The following is a 21,050-nucleotide window of genomic DNA, read 5'->3' as shown; positions in this document are numbered from 1 at the left end:
ATAAACTGCGAATTGCCAGATTCACACTGACTCAGCCTTCGCTGTCAATACAACATTGTGTTTTTGTGGTCAATGGGTTTCTGGGAAAAGCCAAAAATGCAATTGAATAATTCACTTTCTTTTCAGCGTGTGGGAGCTGTAAGCATTGGTCTGGCCTAATTACAAACCCAGGTTGCTGTGAGCATTAAAGCAGACATCTGTAGCACTGAGTCAGTGACGGGGTGGGGGAAGAGGCTCACAAATGTTCTTTATTTCCCCTCACATCAGTTAGACGATGGTTTTGTGTGAGGTGCCTCATGAAGTGATTTCACAAGTAGTACAGAACATCATTAAAACTGGATAAAATTAGCTCTCTTAGATTTCACAACCATTAACAGGTCAATTTTCTGAGTTGAAATGTTGCAATAGAAAACAGGTACACTCACTTCTTCAAACAGAGGTTTACAAAGTGTGACATTTTATGAACATGACATCACAGGCCCCTAAACGAGTGTTCTGCTAGAGAAGCACTTTGGGTTATGTAATAATTACAATAATAATATAAAATATAGTGTAATGGGGGAGCAGTGGCATCAGAAGGGAGGTGCAGGGGGTGAGGCCCGCACTCGGGTGCCACCATTGGAGGGGTAAACGCAATCTTGGAGAGGAACTGCTGCACTCCTTACCGGAACCCCTACGTATAAAGGAGGGTGCTTTAGTAACCACGGATGGCGCTGTGCATCTTCAAATATATGATAAATGTCACCAGCACTCCTATGTCTTGTGTCGATAATCCATATTCTTCATTGATGCAGACTGTCAAAAAAACGTTTCAGGGCCGTGCAGGGTCCCCTTCATGAAGGGGACCATGTGTGGCCCCCAAAACGTTGATTTTCTGACAGTCTGCATCAATAAAGAATATGGACAATGGGAGGTGGGTAGAGGAGACAGACCCACCAGACAGGGGAGTTATGCCACCCTCTGCAACATGATTCTTAGCAACCCGGGATACTCTGGCCAACATCGTGACAAGCTCCTCCTGGCAACCAGTAACATCAGGGACGGCCTTGCATGCACGCACGCACGCACGCACAGGGAAAACATGCAGGGTTTTAACCAGTGACTAGGTCAGTGACCTCAATTTTCTCCACTCTGTCTTGGTCATCCACTCATAATTGGACAATAACATCACACTAATGAGGCCATTACACCGCTGTCTGCTGTACAAGCTTCTGGCAGCACTGTTCAATGCAGGAGAGACTAAATGACCTACAGTCAGGACTCCCCATCTCTTTGGATTATGAAATGGCAGGGTTGCAGGCTCTTTACCACCAGAGTGTTCCAGGTTGCTACGAGCCCAGCGGGGCCAGGTGGAGAGATGTGTAAGGGCCATACACATCTCCTCTCCCAGCTCTTAGCATCCTGGGATGCTCAAGCCGGCATCCTGCTCAGCTCCTGGCAACCAGTGATGTCAGTGAGAAGGGCGAGACGCTGGCCAGACCTGGGTGATGCACCACCTGGACACCGGCCAGAGGGTCATTAGTGTGCACCACCAGCACCCCCATCAACCACTCATAACCCAACTCCCTCCCAGAATGTCACTACCAGCAACTCCCCGGCCTCAGGCAGCGATACCCTAGGGGCATCTCTGCCTACAGTACTGCCCTCTTTTACTGCTGTGCATGCAATTGAAGGAAGCTAACATAATGTCAGATTCAGCTTTTAAAAGTTATTTTTAAGGTAAGTGTATTGGTTTTTAAGGAATACATCTCTAAGTTAAATGTTTAAGATAACCTAACATACCTCTACAGTATTCCTGTATGTAAAGATACATACATTTTATAGAGTGACTTCTCAAACACAGAAGTGGTGTAATGAGCCTCTGTCTCCATGTTTCTGAGCATGTGCTGAATGCTTGTATTATTCTTCCACCCAATCGCTTAAGCCATCTGTTTCAGTGAAGCATACATTTATACCTAAAACCAGCAATAAGTAACTAAATACGCCCAGCCTGACATTAGTTCCAGTCTGATGATTTCTCATTTCCCATATTGATTTGTAACAAAATACATTCCATTCTGTTCTTAGCTGATAAATATGTATACTGTATGTAGAAGGCCTATTACCTTGTTTGCCAGACTAATGATGACATACTGATAACGTTTTCATTGACTGAAATCCTAAGATCAGGTGTTCTTTTCGTAACACATTAAGTAATCCAGGTTTCTCTATATAAAAACTGAACTGTAGGAAGTCTGTGGAATTTCCGCTGGGGTCATATTTGATTGATATACAGTATATGCAGTACATTAAATCACTATCTGGAAACTTTAGAGTGACACTAAACTCAGGAGGTAAACCTTAAAAATGCATTCAAGTACCTTAACTATTAACAAAAATGTATCTTATTTGTGTATCACTCAACTGTTGATCCTCAAATCATCTCTGAATCCTGTGATGGACTACAATCTCATGTTTTCTTTACCATTTTGTACTGAGAATGCAGTCCATCATAGGAGTGAGCTTGTAGCGGTGGCTTCTTTACAACACACACAGGGGCCATGGGAAAAGAAGTAGCCACCCTCCAGAAGGAAGGACAGTGTCGGCACCAATTCAGAAATGAATTGAGGATTTGTGCATCTGAATGATACACAAGTAAGATACATTTTTGGTAATAGTTAAGGTAGCTGAATGCATGTTTAAGATTTAAGATTTATTGTCACTTTAATTTAGTATATCACTTCTTATGTCAACATAGGTCCACAATGCGCTGGACACTCATAAACCCATAACCATCCAAATCCTTCAAAAATTCCAGAGGCACTGCAAGAATCCACAGCTCTCACAAGACAGTGAGGTGGGGGTCACCCAGCAATTGTAGTAGTTAGGGATGTTCAGAAAGTAGTTCAGATACCAGTGCCGATACTTGGCTTTTTCATGAGAAATACCAGGGTCGCAGAAGTTACAGCTTTGACTGGGCCCTGGCGCTCCACCACAGTCCTGAAATCATTGGTCTGCATTGTTTTAGAAAAGCTGTTTCTCCCACAAAATGACAGCTGCCTCCTAACTATTGAGTTTTTCTCTAGTCTAGTTTTGGAGCTGGAAAAGTATATGCACTTGTACTAGTACCAAGTACTGTATTTGGTATCTGTACTAGCTAATAGTAGTGAATAAGGACTGTTTTATCTACATAGGCATAATTATGCTTGGCATACACATTACAACCATCGCAAGACTCTTGTCTTGCGATGGTTGTAAGGTAATTTAAAAAACGTATGATCTGCCTATCTTGGACAGGCAGATCGTACTAGCGATGATCGCAAGCCCGCCCCGCTGAGGGGCGGCCTTCCGATGACCGCAATGCCGAATGGGCAGTGTGCACTTGCGCACACCGGCCCGTCCGGCTATTATCTTACGAACATGCTACACACCCACCGAAAATCGTACGATTCTCGGCGGGTTTTCAAACATGCTCCTAAGATAAAAGTCGTGCGACCTCACAGTAGTAGAGGGTGCACGGCTTCCACACACCTTACGATAATCATACGATTATCGCAAGGTGTGTGGGCACCTTTAGTGATCCATATTCATTTGATAGCAATTGTTTGTGTTCCCATGTGTGTTTATCTACCAATAATTTTGAACTACTGGAACGCTTTTAAAAAAACAATTTTGGCACCTTTTCATATGTAGCTCTTAAAGGGTAACTCTCACTTAATCATTTTCCTGGCTACATTGAAAGTAAAGGCAGAAAAATAATAAGCTTTGTAAATATCATGCATTGCTTAGTTTACTATATTATGCATGTACAGGGCCTTGATATTTCTGCTGTACCTATATGAGAGATACAGTAAAATACAAAAATCTTCCACTTTTCTTTGTCTACTTCTCTACAGCCCCAAAAGCCTCTTTGTGACTACAGGGTGTCTGCAAGGCTTTTATACCGAATGTAACTCAGTCTACTCACAAGTATTACAAATATACTAGGGCTGTGGAAATTAAAGATGAATTTCTCGATTAATCGTTAAACTTTTTGTTCAATTAAAATTATTTTGATCGCTAATGAAAACATTCACCTCTTCGCCGCCTTCAGGGAGTCCCGTCGGCGATCCAGTGACGTCACGGATATCGAAGTCACCGGGCTCCTCCCCCCCCCCTTCCCCAAGTTGCTCCGTCGGCTAACGAAGGGAAGGGTGAGGAGTCCTGTGACGTCGATGTCTGTGATGGCTAACGAAGGGAAGGGGGGAGGAGTCCGGTGACGTCGATGTCTGTGACGTCACCGGACTCCTCCCCCCTTCGTTAGCCGACGGAGTCACTTGGGCCGGTAAGAAACTTTCTGCACGAGCGCCAGCCAAGGCATTGGCCTATACACATACAGCACAGCAATGAAGTAATAAAATGAACTAGGATCACAGTAATCCAGCACGTTATTATTATGAGTTGTCCCACTGAAACGGCGGCCATGGGCACGTGAGATTAATAACGTGTTGGATTAGTGTGATCCTAGTTCATTTTATTACTTAATTGCTTTGCTGTATGTGTATAGGCCAATGTAGTTGGATCTGTATGTGCATTATACTTAATCGAAATTTTAATCATTACCAGCCCTAAAATATACCCATTAATTTTTAACCTGCAGTATCTGTATTTCCGATGCTCAGATTCCAGTAAAATGTGCCTATTTATTTTGCAGTTCTCTGAACTTTGAATTTGCTAAACAGAATGTCCTGCAGGGATGGAATAAGGAGTAATTGGAACTCTTGTCCATTTTGAGTTTTCTATATCCCACTGAAGATTTTCTTTTACTTTCTGTCCTGGTGACAATGCTGTCACTGTAACAAGATATCTCCAATGGGAACAGTGATAGAGGTTCTAGCTTTCCCTGTCTACCAACAAAAAGTGTCTTTCTTTGAGAGTTTTCCCCTTACTTCCTGTGGTTGTGGCAATCACGTGGCTGGGGCAGGAAGTAACGGAAAATCTTTCAGACATCAAAAATAAAAAACAACAACTTTCTGTTAAGGTTCTAATGGTCCATATTGTATCCAAAACTAAGAATAAAAAAACTTTGTCTAGAGATCAGAGCAAGATTTATACTTCCTGCCTACTCTAGGCAAACAGTCTTATGCCATTCTACCTCTAGTGCAACCGACTGCCTAGCCTTAATATCACAATACCGAAAACAGAAATCTTAGCCACACAAGAGACACCGAGGCTAGAATCAGAAAGACTGAAAGGGTCCATTTTCTCACTCTAAGTCAATATGCCTAGACAACTAGAAGGGTAGGGGAAGCTACACCCCTGTTACAGCAGTTTTATCATAGGTGTATTGACCCAGAGCAGTAAGTATAGCTGCTGTACACTAAAAGACAGAGTGGCGATCCCTAGTTTATTATATAGAGGAATGTGTTACTGACACAGTCAGCAACATGATGTGTGGGTGGCAGCCCTCACAGCCCTACAAGAACTATGTTGGCTATGGTGAAACCCAGCTTGAGATACGCTTTAAGAACAACAATATGAAATCCATTAAGTGCAGCAATACGAAGTCCATATAGTTTGTTTAGTGTCATCAAGTTAAAAATAACTAACGTCTATGCTTTGGACAGCTGACCATTTTACATTTAGCCAGGCTGCCTATACAGTAATACATCAGCTTTTCTTTGACTTTTTTAAGCTACTTATTGCTGCAGCATGGCTTAAGAAACCACCCTGTGCTGGCACCACGTAGGAGAGCCGGACTGCTGATGTCACACACAAAGTAGTGGCCTGGGTCTCCAGCCATCTGACACCCCCCTTCCCCCTCATACAATGCTCCAATCAACTGTGCTTTTGCTATCACAGTGTTGTTGATTAGAACGATATTTGAGGAGGGCATGTTGGACCACTGGAGAGCCAAGCCACTACTTTGGGTGTGAGAGCAGCAGTCTGACTTTTCAACCCTTGGTGCAGCACTTTAAAAAAAGTAAAAACGTAAAAGAACAGAAGATTTATTACTGGAAATGTAGCCTCACTGCTTTACAGTAATACATCACAAGGGTTCAATTGAGCTCAAAGTTTTTTTCGGTTTTGTTTTTTAGCAAGTTACAAAAGTAGATTGGCTGGATGTTTTCACATAGGAGATACAGACTAACACCTTTTTATCAAAAGTCAAGAACCTACCATTACTTTCTTTGGAAAGGAACTCATGCAGATGACTGAACTTGCAGATATTGTCCCCAATACTTCTAAAGTTCTGTCCACTGTGTTGTCTGGATGACATTCTCCTCAAATTAACCAGCTGTGAAGTCTTTGTCATTCAAAGTTGATCAACTTCTCGTTGTAAAAAATAGAAATTTTCTTTAAGTAGCATGTTCTATAGCAAGTTAATCTTTTCTCAAGCTAAACTGATGTTTGCTTTGTGTTCTTCCCATTACAGTTTGCCTCCGGAATACCCGACCTGGCCCTGAAAGACATAGCTTGCAGCCAGACCCTCTTGGAACGGTTTATTATCTTCACCAGCCGCAGAGGAATGCACACAGTTCGCAACGCCATGTGTGTCTTGTCTCAGCAGAGGTTACAGAGGATTGAAGATGTCCTCTATGCCAGCATTGACTTTTTCAAACTATTTGAGATTGTAAGTTTTCTACAGTCTTTTTAAAAGTATCTGGAGCCTATTACGTTTTATGCTTAACCTGAAGTGTTGGATAAGGGGTTTATGGAATGTCTTTGATGCCCCACTTGTGGTGTCAAAATGTTCTGTTTCAAACACTGATACTGTATATGCAATAACATACCTCCTTAGAACCCGGTCTGTGGGGACAGTATGGCTACTTGCTGAGTTAGCAGAATCAACAGGCAGATTAACTATTCAGTATGATGCAGAAGTTGAATTTAAAGTTTTACTTCAAATAAATCAAAGGATATTTTTCCACTATTTTAAAGTGTAAAAAGACAAAAACTTTGATAAGCCATGTCTCTACTTAAAAAAGTGAAACTAAATGGAGCAGTAAAGTGAGAGGCAGGGAGTGCCCAGCTAGGGACTGTGCTAACTTGCACCAAACAGAAGGGGGAACAGGGAAACATACCAAGGACACAAAAATAAACAGGCTGCTGTTGCAGCACACATAAGAACATTTAAGAACATTTAAAAGAGTAAGTGAATTGAAGAAGAATCCCAGACAATTGCTTTGGTTGGGGTGGATAATTGTTAGAGCTCCGAAAATGTTTTATTTCTTTATACATCAACTGAAACATTAGTGTTACATGCAGTAAAGTTGGAAATGTGACATTTTCTGCAAGTGCTGATTGGTGCCTGTGTTCCGATCAGGAGATTTCCCTTTACCACCTGTAAATACCCCCAAAGTGAGGGAAAGTGGTGGCAATAACATTTAGAATTTCCACCTTACCTTGTGGTGGCAATAGACACCAGGACAAAATGAGAGGGTGGATGCCTCTCAACAACAGGAACACAGATAGCAAAAGAAACCTGACAGATGTTCTAACCACTAGAAAAACGTTTTGGCTGCAGTTGTATTTTAAGTCTTATTCACAAACTGCATGTCTTGTGACCACTTTTTCAACAGTTGGTTATGATATTGCAAAATATCCATATTTTATTATGCTGTAAACAAAATAACGTAAAAATAATTCACCATTTTGTGCTCACTTAAAATACTCTATTTTTGAATGAAAGTTAGATCTATATAAAAAATGTGAAGTTTGACTTTGGATTTTAAAAAGTTCAATGTGACAAAGCAATCAGTAAAATGTAACTTTAGCATATAACTCATGGTTAGAAGCAGCAGAGCACTTCCTCGCATGTGGCAGTGCCAAGGCACAATCTGCTCTTCCTGCCTCATAGCAGCTTTTCAGGAATTTGATAGGTATACTCTGCCTACTGCTGTTTTTTTAATATATTGAAGGTCTCATGGGGATTGGGATCTAGGAACAAGAAGAGCTTTGTACAGAGACATGATAATAGCAATAGATGAAAAGAGGGCCTGGCAAAGAGCAGCTACAGAATGCCTACTATAAATACTATATCATTCACAACTGACTTGTCTCACACTGTGTGAAGGATAAGGTTGGCTGAGTCTAGGTCCCTTTTAACTCTTCAGTGCAAGTGAAGCAAGTGAGGTAAACAGAAGGCTATTTGACCTTTACTCAAATCTTGTGCTGGCTTTTGTACATGTGTGCTATAGAGTATATATGGTTCTATGTGTTTAAATAATAACTACTCAACAGCTTTTACAGCTTGAAGTTTCTTCCGAACAGAGAACTTCTGAAGCATATTAGCCCCACAAAGCTAAAGGGGCCTTTCTGCTTCAGTGGTAACGTTAGCATGATTCAGATTAGACCAGCATGGCCTCCAGGCAGACAAAATTGCATTTGGAGGGGTGACACCCTCGAGGCCCAGGCTCCAGCCCTAAGGCCTGGACCAAGGCATGTATTGAGCCCCCATACCCCACATGTTATGTGTGTTTGTGTGTGGAGGTGGTTTTTTAAACTATTTTTCATTATTTTTTTCTTTATTTTTATTTTTTTAACTATACTGTCGGGGGGCTTCAGTGAAATATCAGGGGCCTAAAAAAACCCCAGATATTTCCCTTTTGAAATAGAAAATTAGATTGAGGACACAGTCTCTTTTTATATGCCCCCAGCACTGAATGGACAGGAGCACTCAGTACAAAGGCTTCCTGTTAATTCACAAGCTGAGGAGGCATAGTACGGTCCCCAGTAATGAATGGACAGGAAGCCTCTGTACTGAGTGCACCTGTCAATTCAGAAACTGAATAAGTGATTACCCTGTGCCTCTGATCATGAATGAACAGGAATTGATGTGTAGCACTTCCTGTTCATTCATAACTGGGGACATAGTAAGCTTACTATGTCCTCAGTTATTTACAAACACCGGACTGATCAATACTTGTTAGTTTGCTCAGTACACGGAAGGATCAGCAAATATTTCACAAATTTGATGATCCTCTGCTCGGCATCCTGAAGCTCAGCCTCAGCCAAGCCCCCCCCCAATGTTGCTTCCCTGTGGTGTACCATCTTGTCCTAATTCAATGAGGTGACCAAAATGGTGAGTTATGACAAGGCGGGGATCAGCAACACAATTCCTCTGGTGTTCCTACTGGATTTTACTGGATGGTTATAGATCTGGCACTGGAGGTGCAGTAGAAGCAGGAGAAAGAGGAAGGCTTCCTGCTGCCTCAGGGCCAACAGGATCCTTTCATATCTGTATAAAAAGTATCTTGATTAGGAATAAAGCCACAAGCAAAAAGAAATGGACTCACGTTCTAATGTGCCCTATCCAGCACTATAGAGTATTCAGCGTGCTAGCATTCAGGGGAGCCACAACGGGTTAGGCAAGGCAAGGCACTGTATATGGTGTATAAAGCACTGTCATTTTTATTCCACGATATCAAGTGCCTCATCTTTGCAATGAAGGGTTGTGGTTTTGAGTGCTTTGGTTTACTTCATGTTGACATTTTAATAACTTGTAGACAATACAGTGCGGTACTGCAGATCACAAGAGCACAAGCTATGCTAAGAAACTGGGATGCCACTGGTTGGCAACTAGTATGACATTGAGGGCTTCAGCTTGATTTTCTTGAAGTGTAAACCTTCAGATAGCTTTTAGATCTGTCATGCCTGCTATTTCCAACGCTCAATTGTGGCCTGGTTCTGCTAGCTAAAAAAAAATCAGGTGTTGCAGCATAAACTACCTAAAAAACAGTGTTCTAAGTTTTAATGAGTCAGATTGGGTTTCTAATGCTGTATGTAAACCAAAGAATAATAAAAAAAAAAATATATAAATTACATGTGCAAATTATGAAATGCCAGAATATGGTGTCACTGACGCTGTCCGTGAGGATCCTACAGTTCCTTTTCATCACATACAACTTAAAGGCATCTCTCCAGCATGTCATGTGAGGGATTGGTGTTTTTACCATTTCTTTCTCCAAGTCGTATAAAACAGAGGGCCCTCTCCCCACTGAACAGTATTTCTTACATTGTTTCTTGCATTGGTACATGCCAGTGCCCAGCTCCCCATGCTCTTTGCCAATTAGCTTTGAAAATGACCACAATTGATTTTCAAAGTTCGCCCCCCACTGACCTCTGTGGGGTTTGGATTAAAGTTAGCTGTTTGTGGAATTTACGATGAGTTTGATGAACGGCCTGCAAAATAATCCCAAGCACATTTTCTCATCACTAATGGTCACAAATACCAAGGTTATCTCCACTCAGAGAACAAGGGCAAGTAAGAATTACAAGTGGATTAAAAACATAGATTAAGTTCAGGATGATGCTTATTACAAGACTGTGCTATCCTCTTTAAAACATGATATATCAAAATGTTGATTTAAGCAAAATAAACCACAAAGGCCCATCTACTATTGGTTTGGCTTCATTAAAGTAATATCTAATTGGTTGCTATGGTCTACTTTACGTTACTCCTTGCTATTATTGCTGTTATTTAATGATCCCAAAAGAAAATTAAGAGATATTAAATCATTTGGTACTGCAATTTCAGTGCTCAATGGAATCCAGTAACACTATCCTAACTAATCACTAACGCTAAATTAACCCTATTGAAAAGTACTAATCCTATGACGAGATCTATATAGCATTTCTGCTACCTATTTTAATTATTGGAACATTTTTCTGAAGGTAATTTTGTGATGTGTTTGTTACATTTTTACCTGTCCCGTATTTTTAAGAGAATACTTCAGATTTGTAGAGTCTCTTTCTAGTAGGTATCTGTAGTTATATCTATGTAAGTAAGTAGGTAGGTATAGGTCTACATAGGTACATATTGTACTAACAACTTCCATTTTCATGGTCTTACCTCTAGTTTCCTGTTATAGCAGAGTCATGTCAGAGCCTGCCTAAATATGACTGCACTGTCCAACAGCGGTAACTAATTTTCATGGTCTTACCTGTTTTTTCCTGTTATAGCAGTTTCAGAGCCTGTCTAAATATGACTGCACTATCCAACAGGCACCTGAGTGAGGCCACCCTGCCCTGTGCATGCTGTATTATAGCAGACCTGGTTAAACATACCCCCTATCTAGTCCGACACTCCCCTTTCCTCTCTCCACACTACAAGAACGCTTGTGATAATGGCTATTACTCATCTATTCCATACCAGCATACAGTGCAGGGTGGAAGGGCATTGAGAGCACAGAATAGCATATTTTAAGCCTTATAATATGCTAAATTATGCTATTCTGTGTTCTCCCTAAAATTTAAGGTATAGAGGAAAGAACAAAGGTGCACTACTTCAGATGGAATTTAATCATACATTATGAAAAATTACCAGTACAGTATATTCACTATGCAGCATAATTGAGGGAGGGAGCATAGCCCATATATTTAACGGGCCCATATATATAATGAGCAAAATGGCTTCCCTCTAGTGCATACAAAATTCAAACTCGGACACAAGCTTTTTTTAAAATATAAATCAATAATAATAAAAAAATATTAACAATAAGATGATCATGTTTCAATATATCTAAATCGAGTAACTCTTAAGGCCTGGCTAGTAGCTCAGGACTTGAAATTTTGAGCCCTGTGCTATGTTCATACATACAAATATTCATGGGATACAAGCATACATGTTTATCTAAAGACTGGCCCAGTAGAGGATGTTTCATGGAAAACTATCTTCTAAATACAATCTAATTTAAATATTGGAATTTAGATTGTAATGAGTAAGAGGACAACCAACACTGTTTTTTTTTAACAGTGACATTTTAAGCATTTGATTGCTCAGTTAAGTGAAATATTTTTGTGTTCCATACAAAGTGTCCAGTGAGGGAAAACAGCGAGTGTTTATAGGCAATCTTTTGATAGGAAAAGCGAAGTACGTTTTTCTTGGCACAGGACAGAACAAGTCACATTGGTACCTGCAGAGTGGAGAACAAGCCATGTGATCTGAAGGCTCCATATCTGGTTTGCTCAGCTGTAGCTGGTAAAGTGAGCCTCTGTCTGGAACTCTCCTGTTATTACAGCTGGCCACTGCGCCGTGCGTGTTCCAGGAAAAAGGCTCACTGCAGCCATGGTATGTGTATCAGGAAAATGGTTTAAAGTAAAATACATAAACAAAATAAATATTTTGGTTATTCGATTATTAGTCATAAAAGTCACATTCTAGCCACTTGAATGCCTAATGTACGGGGGCATTTGTGTTTGTTTCTGACAGATTGTAAAACATTTTTGTAGCAGATGTGGAATGCAAGGTTTGACCCTGATCTTATAGACTATGTACACTGCTGTTATTGTTGCTTTTGCATTGCATTGTGGTGGTTGGCTTTTATTTCTCCATGCAATTCAATGTGACTGCATCAAAACGGATTTCAAACTGACTAATGTCAGACAAGCTATTTTCCTGCATTTGACTTGGTTCTGTGGATGGTGTGTATTAGGGTGCCACCGATACCGGTATTTCGGTATCGAGTATGAGTAATGTTTTTTTTTTTTGTACTCGCCGATACCGAATACCGATACCGAATACCGATACCAGAAGTCCCATTAAGGAAGTCAGGCGGCATGCAATGACTCGCCACCTGGCTTCCTGATTATCCGGGAAGCCTGGCGGCGTGTAAAGACTCGACACCCAGCTTCCCAATTAGCATGCTCCTCGTCACTAGGTGATTAGAAAGCATGGAGCCGGTTTTCTGGCCAATCAGGAAGCTGGGCGCCGTGCAATTCCTGATTGGCCGGGAAGCCGGCTCCATGCTCCCTCAGCATGAGGTGCTCCGTGTCATTACACGGCGCCCGGGTTCCTGATTGTCAGGAACTCAACTGAGTTTAGCTGGTGGTTTGGACAAGCAGATGTTTTGTGCCATACTGTGGAGTTACTGTGCAAAGCCCTCCACTACTGAAACTGTGTGTGTTTGCGGCCTTGCTGAATAAAAGTGCCAGGCACACCTGCTTAGATCTAAAAATGGAAGAGAGAAGCTGATTGGTTGCTGTTCACAGCTGCTCCAGATTTTGTCTGCTCCAATTTTATTAAATTCCCCTCATTCAGTTCTGTGTGTAAATATTTTAGCTTGAACAGCCCAGCTCTGTAATTGAGATTTTTACAACAAAGGAGCAAAGGAGACAAAGTAAATGTGAAACAGTGCCTAAAGCTCCACCTGCTGGCTCAAAAGCACACTATAACATACTGTATTCCTGTTCTACGTTTACCTTGAAGGATAATTACAGCCTCAGCTTTTTTTGCATATACCTACTGCTAGCAAGCAGTAGATATATGCAAAAAGTGTAAAAAAAAAAAAACCCGCTTTGAAAAGGGTTAATACTTATTTGTGTCTTCCCCGCGCGCTCCCGTCAGAAAATGTGAAAATTCTCGGGCGGCCGCAAAGCATCTTGGGGCGGGCACTTGCGCAGATCAAATTTTTCGGCCGGGACGCGAGGAGAGACACAAGGTAAGTCTATGGACGCGTGCCCCTGCATGCAGACACCGTGGGACAGGAAGTGCCAGCAAGCTCAGAGGAGTCAGCGCTGGATCGGAGACCCGCCGCAGCGCTGGAGGGACAGAGGAAAAGGACAAGAAAGAAGAAGATCGGATTAAGAAACATCATTAAAGATAAATGCTGACTTTAACATTGGGGGGAGGGAAAAACATTTTTGCCTTTAATGTCACTTTAATAAAAAACAAAAAAAATGTCCTTTTATTTTGTAATTCTAGATTTCAATGAATAACTAGAATAATCATATTTTTGCCTTTAAATAAACTAATAGGAGTAGGAATACCAGGTGAAGTGTAGAGGAATTACAGGTCATGCGTTGATTTCTGTTAGTTAATATATTTTAAGTATTGTTTCTAAATTATCTAGAAGATGCCATGTTCAAAAAATCTGGACAATCAGAAACTTACCTGACCTAGCCTCCAGTAGACCTCAATGAGAGCTCAATTTATAAGATGTTGTTATAACCTGTTATAACCTATACATTCTATTCTACATAAATAATTGTTTTTAGCTGCTTTCAGGATACCTTGCCATTAGTAATTGTACCCATTATAATTAAAGCCTAAGAAACTCATATTTCGTTTTACATTCGTATGTCTTCATTGTAACTAAAAATACTCCACATATAAATACAGGTTTTGTTGTCATTGTGCTGTCTAGGGCAAGGTATTGTTGAGACATGATGCTATAAGGGTTGCTTGGAAGAGATAACAATCTGTCTACAATGGTGACATAAGCTTTAAAAATATGAAAAAAATGATATGACAAGGTTACTTCTCAAGCTCAGCACAGACCTAGGGGAATTGCACCCTAGACACCACACTTATTACTGGTATTATAAGAGTGTATCTAAAGCCAATATATCTTGAGCAACCATTTAACACTGACAGAGGTGCATAAGAGGTGTATCTACAAGAAATTGTACCCCAAGCATCATGCCCAGCTCCTGGCAACCAGTGATGTCACTGGTTGCCAGGACTCAGGAGCTGGGCGTGATGCCGGCCACAGTTTCTCAGGTTGTTAGAAACTGGGCAGGGAGATGTGTAAGGGCTATACACATCTTCCCACCCGGCTCTTAGCAGCCAGGCCGGCATCCTGGCCAGCTCTTGGCAACCAGTGGCCTTACTGGTTGCCAGCAGCTGGGCAGGATGATGGCAAGAGCGCGTAGTCTGCAAGCACATCCCCTTCCCCACTATGGTTGCTAAGAAGCAGGCACGAAGATGTGTATGGTCTTTAAACATCTCCCCGCCCAGCAACCTATGACGCTCTGGCCGGTGTCCCGCCCAGCTTTTAGCAACCTAAGACGCTCTGGCTGGTGTCCCGCCCAGCTCCTCACAACCAGCTATGTCACCGAAGTGCCGCCCAGGGTATGTGCCATATCCTGGATATACGCCACTGGGGTCCTTAAATGGTTAGCTGTTTCAGTTACATAAAACCTTTATCCCAAAAGGTAAAAACTGTTCCTGTAAATGTTTGAAAAATGTAAGCTGAAGTTCAGGTTTAATTTGTTAGTCCAGGCCATCTAAATATGCTACCTTCTCCACAGGGTGAAAATGCTGCTGTCCAAGGGTGACATCATTGTTCCTCCATAGAGTAAAACCACCCTAAGACAGGGGATGTTACTGGCCGGATCATAATGTGAAAAATAAATGAAAAATCTTAAAAAATAAATCTAATGCAGCCACCACATTTAAGGATTTGAAAGCTGCAATATATTACATTTTTGCGTTTGGGTTTAGATACAGTTTAGTCCCAGGGCAGGACTTTAAGCTGTTCTGAAATCTTTGCAGGAGAATACTATAAGTAAATAACAAGGATTATTGATAATTGGCTTGCTCAGGGGTTGGGCTGGATTTGGGCTCAGGGGTTAGGCCTTAGTGTATGGGCAGTAAAGGCAAAGAAGCAGTTTCCCTTGTATAGTCATTGGTCATTGGACATTCTCCTCATCATCAATAATAGAAATATACTTTCCTCATATTTACATATTTCCACATATTCTAAGATGGGCTAGGACCAGGAAAATGTTTTGTATTAAAGAAACTATCCTAGTAAAAAGGTATTGCTTCAGTTGCTAAAAGTTATGTGCCTACATGTTCCTACTCAGGAGTGAGTAAAATTCCACTGTAGAGAGACAGTGGTGGGTACATGGTTGAAAATGGAGATGGTTGAAATGGAAAGTAAAAACAAAAGCAGTGGATTGGTAGGATTTGTCACCAGCATGTAGTTATACAGTATACAATATACAAAATTGTCAACTGTCTGTAGTGTTCTTTTAAAACCTTGTTTTTTGTTTAATAAATAGCATAAGTACCAGTGTAATAGCTTATGTTCAAACTAGTGCCTGCTAAGTCAACCCTAAACACCATGCCAACCATAACAGGGTTAATTACTATCTCATCTATATATGAATTCATATATGAAAACAATCAGTTATATAGCCCACATTTAATTGTTGTTTAGAAAACACGTAAGCGCTGCCATTAAACTAGCCAGGTTTGTTTTCCTCTTATGAATGATACTGTGCTGCACATGAAAAATGTTGAGGAAAAATCTTATGGTTTGTTATGTTTGCTTTAAACATTGCACAATATTTCAAAATATTTGCAAAGTGCCAAGAACGTAAAGAGCGTGCATTGTTTCAGTGGATAAAGAGACTGATTATGTTTTGCTCTCTCACAGACATCTCGGAGGCATCGCTTCCATCAGATTACAAATCACTGGCACCTCATGTGCAGCTATGTACCAGCAAGGGTCTAGCAGCAGCAATTATGTTCTCCTAAATCATAAGGTTGAATAACCTGTTGCTTAGGAAGTTTTCCATCAAAATAATATCTACAGCTGATCAACTTACCTTACTGAGTGAGAATCTGGAGCAGTAAGACAAATGGCAAATTTCCCTCTAGGTATTTTCTTTCAGAGGTCATAACCTAGAATTTGGTGCCATCCTTAGGTTATAGCTACTGCAACATCTATGGGTACCTTTAGTGTACAATAGGAGATTTTTATATTTCTGTAATAAAAAAAATCGCTAGTACGTAGTATAGCCAAACGGATATGACAAAATAGGACCGGCCAATTTTAGTGCTTTAATCTAATTCACAGGGTCCTATAGTTGTGCTTTGCCAGACTGTCAGGTGAATTTTTTCGGACCTAAAGGTACAGCTAAGCCTGAACATAGCCAATCAATTTAGAGCACATGTGTCAAACTCAAGGCCCAGGGGCAGAATCCGGCACACCAGGCCATTTCCTAGACTTCTACTTTCAGATCTAGGTATTATGTTATTACTAAAACCAGTGATAATCAAATGCAGAAGCAATTATGATAACAATTAGATACATTTATATAGTCTTAAAGATACCTTTGAGGGCAAACATGATGTTGATGCGGCTCACGATTAAATTGAGTTTGACACCCCTGATTTAGAGCCATATTTTTTTTACACGTTTGTGTATTCATTTTTTTATGCGTTTTATAGTACAGGTGCATAATCGTGCGTTTCTGGCCCCATAGCCTTTTAAATGGGACCGCCTTTTTTCAGGTACGTCCATAGACATCTATAGGACCAAAAATGCCTGCCTCAAGCTCATGTACCTGGATGGACCTTGGTCTTTATTCAACCTCACCTACTATGTTACTATTAGGAATGCACTGATACTGATACTAGTATCGGTATTGGTGCCAATACCGAGTATTTGCTCCGATACCAGAACTTCCGTTCAGAGGGAGATTTACTCTGACCAGCAGTGCCGCGAGTGAACAAACATGGAGCCGGCTTCCTGGCCAATCAGCATCGAGTAGGCCAAACAACATGGAGCCAGCTTTCTGGCCAATCAGGAAGCAGGGCGTCAGGTAATGACCCAACTTCCGGCTTCCTGATTGGCCAGGAAGCCGGTTCCATGCTGAGTGGCTGGGAAGCCGGCTTCCCGGCCAAACAGCATGGAGCCAGCTTCCCGGCCAATCAGGAAGCTGGGCGCGCGGGTAATGTCCTGCCTTTCGGCTTCCTGATTGGCTCGAATGCTGGCTTCCCGGCTAATTAGCATCGAGTCGGCCAAAAAGCATGGAGTCGGCCTCCAATCAAGAAGCCGGGCGGTGGGTAATGATTGCCTGGGAAGCCGGCTCCATGCTAGCGGAAGTACCAGTACTCGGTATCGGCAAGTACCAAAATATAAATATTTCCACTGCAAGTACATTACCTAAGTACATTAGGTGAGTGGCTTGTACATTATGCAAGCCACTCACCTAATTCATTGCATGTCTAGTGAGTGACTCAGCAGGTGTCACCATGCATGCGTTTAAACCACCACAGCAGACCAGAGTGGTGTGAATGGGTGCTCGAATTACCGCGCTGCTGTAAGGTAACATATTAACACGTGTGTGTGTGTGTTAATGCACCAAAAATTTGTTGTTCTGTGGTTGTATTGAACTTCCATGTCCAATGACTTTCTCATGTATCTGGAAATATGCTGTGTTATTATTACAGGGTATGAAAAATTGTGGGATATGATATGGCCAGTTCCTAATGTAGTGTTGCTTAAAAGTTCACAAGTGCTGATTTACAAACATTCCCTTTCCCATTGGGAGCTTTCACTGTGCTTAGTGGAATAGAATAAGTAAGGTGGAATAGGAAACTGACCAAAAAAAAAAAAAAAACAGTCCTCCATATATTCCTTAAAATTAGACATAATGGCTACTAATCCCATCTTTTAATGTTTAAAAATTGGGGCTGTCCTAACAAAATAGAAGAAATTAGAAAATTCTTAGACAATGTTTGGGTAATGTTTTACTCATAGGCACATAAGAAAATGTTTCTACCATATACAATATACAGCGGTAAAACAAAGACACTCAAATTATTACAATAAGGTGAAAAGAGTTCTCATTTGCCTAAGAGTGTCCATACCCACATAAGGGGTTTGGTCTGACATAGCTCTGGACCTGGGGGCCTGAGGATATGAAGAACTGTAGGTTCAGTTGCATCAGAATAGCAGACATTTTGTTCCTAAACCAAAGTTACCCTCTACCCGTTGAGGGACCTGAAGACTTGAAGTGTAGAAGAAAAGGAAGTGCAAAAAAATTTGCAAGTGAATAAAAAAGTAATTTACAAAAAGCAAAAATACCGTAAGTAAACATTTAAAATTCTTGATTGTTCTGTGCTTTTACCTGTAATTGTTTCAGTTGGTGATAGAGTCTAATCTATGCATACCTGAGGACCGTCAGATGGGCTGAATGTCTTACATTATCTAAAGACACATTTAGAAATTATGCATTTTTCTTTTCTCTTCCTTGGCAGATGCCAACTGTTATAGACAGCAATTCCCGTGGAATAGACCTTAAGTTCTGGGGAAAAGTTGCGTCTAATATCTCTGAATCGCTAAGAGTGGTAAGCAAATTAGCTGGCACTTCAATCCTGTGTAATAGCATAAAAACTTAACGTGTAAATATAATGTTTTAAAACACGCTTTCACTGACCTCCAGAGCTGCAGGCACTGGAGACCAATTTATCCTTAAACAGTATAGCAAAATACTTTCATTTTTATTTTAAGCAGCACTCCCTTCTCACAGTGACCTGGTAGCTTGACAGCCATCCAATTTCTAATATACACACACAGAACAGGGGCACCAGAAGAGAGGGAAAGCAGAGTGCTTAGGCTAGATGACTTCACTGCCTCTCTGGTGTACTTTAAAGATTAGCTGTTCCACGGTACCTGTAGCTACAGAGATCAGTAAGGGCTTGTGTTTTCAAGTACATATACAGGTTTAAAAAAGTAATCCAGCCCCTCTCCATATCCCCCTCAATAGATAAAATTGGATCCCCCCTCCAGCAGGTTCATCTATGTCTGTAGCCTGGTCGGTAAAAATCTGCACCTGTATACTAAAGCTCCATAAACTTGAATGGAGACATACCTGTATTACAGGAGTAGTGTCACATTCAAGTCTATGGGACATTGGTGTGTGTTAGTATTTTTACTTTGGAAATAGTGAGGAAGAGTTACAGTTTCTGTGAGGTTTTTATTTTTTTATGTGACTCCATTAGAAAGATTTTTTGTCACCTCTTGTTCCTCTGATGCCAATACAAGAAATGCCAGGACAGGGTGGCACTTAGAGTAATAATCACCTTGTCAGTAATTCTAACCCTTCCTCACTCAACTAAAATGTGTTTCTGTATTTGTCTGAGCCCCAGTTGGAGAGATTTCCCCTTAATAGTGGCAATAATAGCTTGACAGAGACTCTAGCCCTTACCCACTCTATTCAAAACAAGAATAATGACTACAGAAAGAAGCAAAATAGTTTCATTTAAATTGATTTAGCTGAAGCTCTGTTTCACATTGATGTGCTTCCACAAAATTTGCTTTAAAAAAAAGGTCTACTCTTTTTTTTTCTTTATGTATTATATGTTTTTAGGAGAATGTATTTAGGCGAGTTTAGTTTACTTAGTATTTATTATTATTTTGCTTCTTCCTTTTCTTATTATTTATTATCTACTTTTGCTTTATTTTTTTTTAATTCTACCATTTTCTCTCAGTATTTTAATTATTTAAAGCAGCAAACATAAAAATTAGGCTGATGACGCTCTGTTTTTGGCACAAGGTTAACTAAAAGGAGCTACTTAGAAAATTGTGTCAAAATTGAACTAAAATCTTCAGATTTTTGCAAAAATTTCAGGGAAATGTAAACTCTTAGTTTCACTCAACCCTATTATCACCCAACCATGGGCAGTTCTGCATTAGCCTACTAGGCCTCATCACTTGAAGTCCTTTGCAGAGGGATTCGCAAACCGACTGTAAATACTATATTTTAGAATTGATTATTTATTGATGGTATTTATATAGCAATTTACACAGCACTTTACATTAGGCCCTGCCCTCAAGGAGCTTACAATCTAAGATCCCTGTCTCACATGCATAATATACACATACTAGGGCCAATTTAGTCGGGAGCTAATTAACCTACTTAGATATCTGTGGTGTGTGGGAGGAAACCCTGAGGTATTCAAACCAGGGACACCCAGTGCTGCAAGTCAGAAGTGCTAGCCACTAAGCAACTGTGCTGATAACCTGCTGTTCATTTATTAAATGATATGTTTGATTTTCGAGGCTTGCTAAGCACTTGTTTTCTTGTTGCAGTTATCACAAAAGCAAAGTATCCAGGATCTACTATGGGTTCTACATCCTATTCTTCAAGAGGGAGGACCATCAACCTTTAGTCAACTCATGAGTTCTCTATCGGACTTGTTTTGTGGTTATCCAGAGGGAGGTGGTGCAAGAGTATTCTCTTTCAACTGGTATGAGGACAATAATTACAAAGCTTTTCTTGGAGTAAATTCAACAAAGAAGGAAAACTATTATTTATATGACAAGACAACAAGTAAGTGGGCTTGTGGTATTATAAATGACATTGTAACTGATAATGTTCTTCTATAACAGTGATACCCAGACAGGACATATGCATACCTAATCCAGTGCTAATCCATCAGGATCCTTAGGCTAGCCATAGACATGAGAAAACAGTTGCAGTTTTCATTATGGTTAGTAGAAAATCCACTTCTAATGTTTACCACACCCCCCCCCCCCCCCCCCCCCCCGCCCCCCCCCCACCCACCCAGC

General features: G+C 40.8%; 1 protein-coding gene across 1 annotated transcript in view; it reads left to right on the top strand.

Annotated features, from left to right (window-relative positions):
- The window catches only part of ABCA4 (ATP binding cassette subfamily A member 4), a 154,376-nt gene that overhangs the window by 20,726 nt on the left and 112,600 nt on the right, over positions 1 to 21,050 (top strand). The window contains exons 6-8 of the mRNA XM_018559208.1: positions 6,395 to 6,592; positions 18,737 to 18,826; positions 20,571 to 20,811. Coding sequence (XP_018414710.1) covers positions 6,395 to 6,592; positions 18,737 to 18,826; positions 20,571 to 20,811 — 529 coding nt within the window. The remainder of the gene's footprint in view (positions 1 to 6,394; positions 6,593 to 18,736; positions 18,827 to 20,570; positions 20,812 to 21,050) is intronic.

This window comes from Nanorana parkeri, unplaced genomic scaffold, assembly GCF_000935625.1.
Source record: "Nanorana parkeri isolate BGI_ZX_2015 unplaced genomic scaffold, ASM93562v1 scaffold382, whole genome shotgun sequence".
NCBI lineage: Eukaryota > Metazoa > Chordata > Amphibia > Anura > Dicroglossidae > Nanorana > Nanorana parkeri.
Note: the sequence above shows the minus strand (reverse complement) of the source record. Positions and strands in the feature narration are given on the sequence as shown.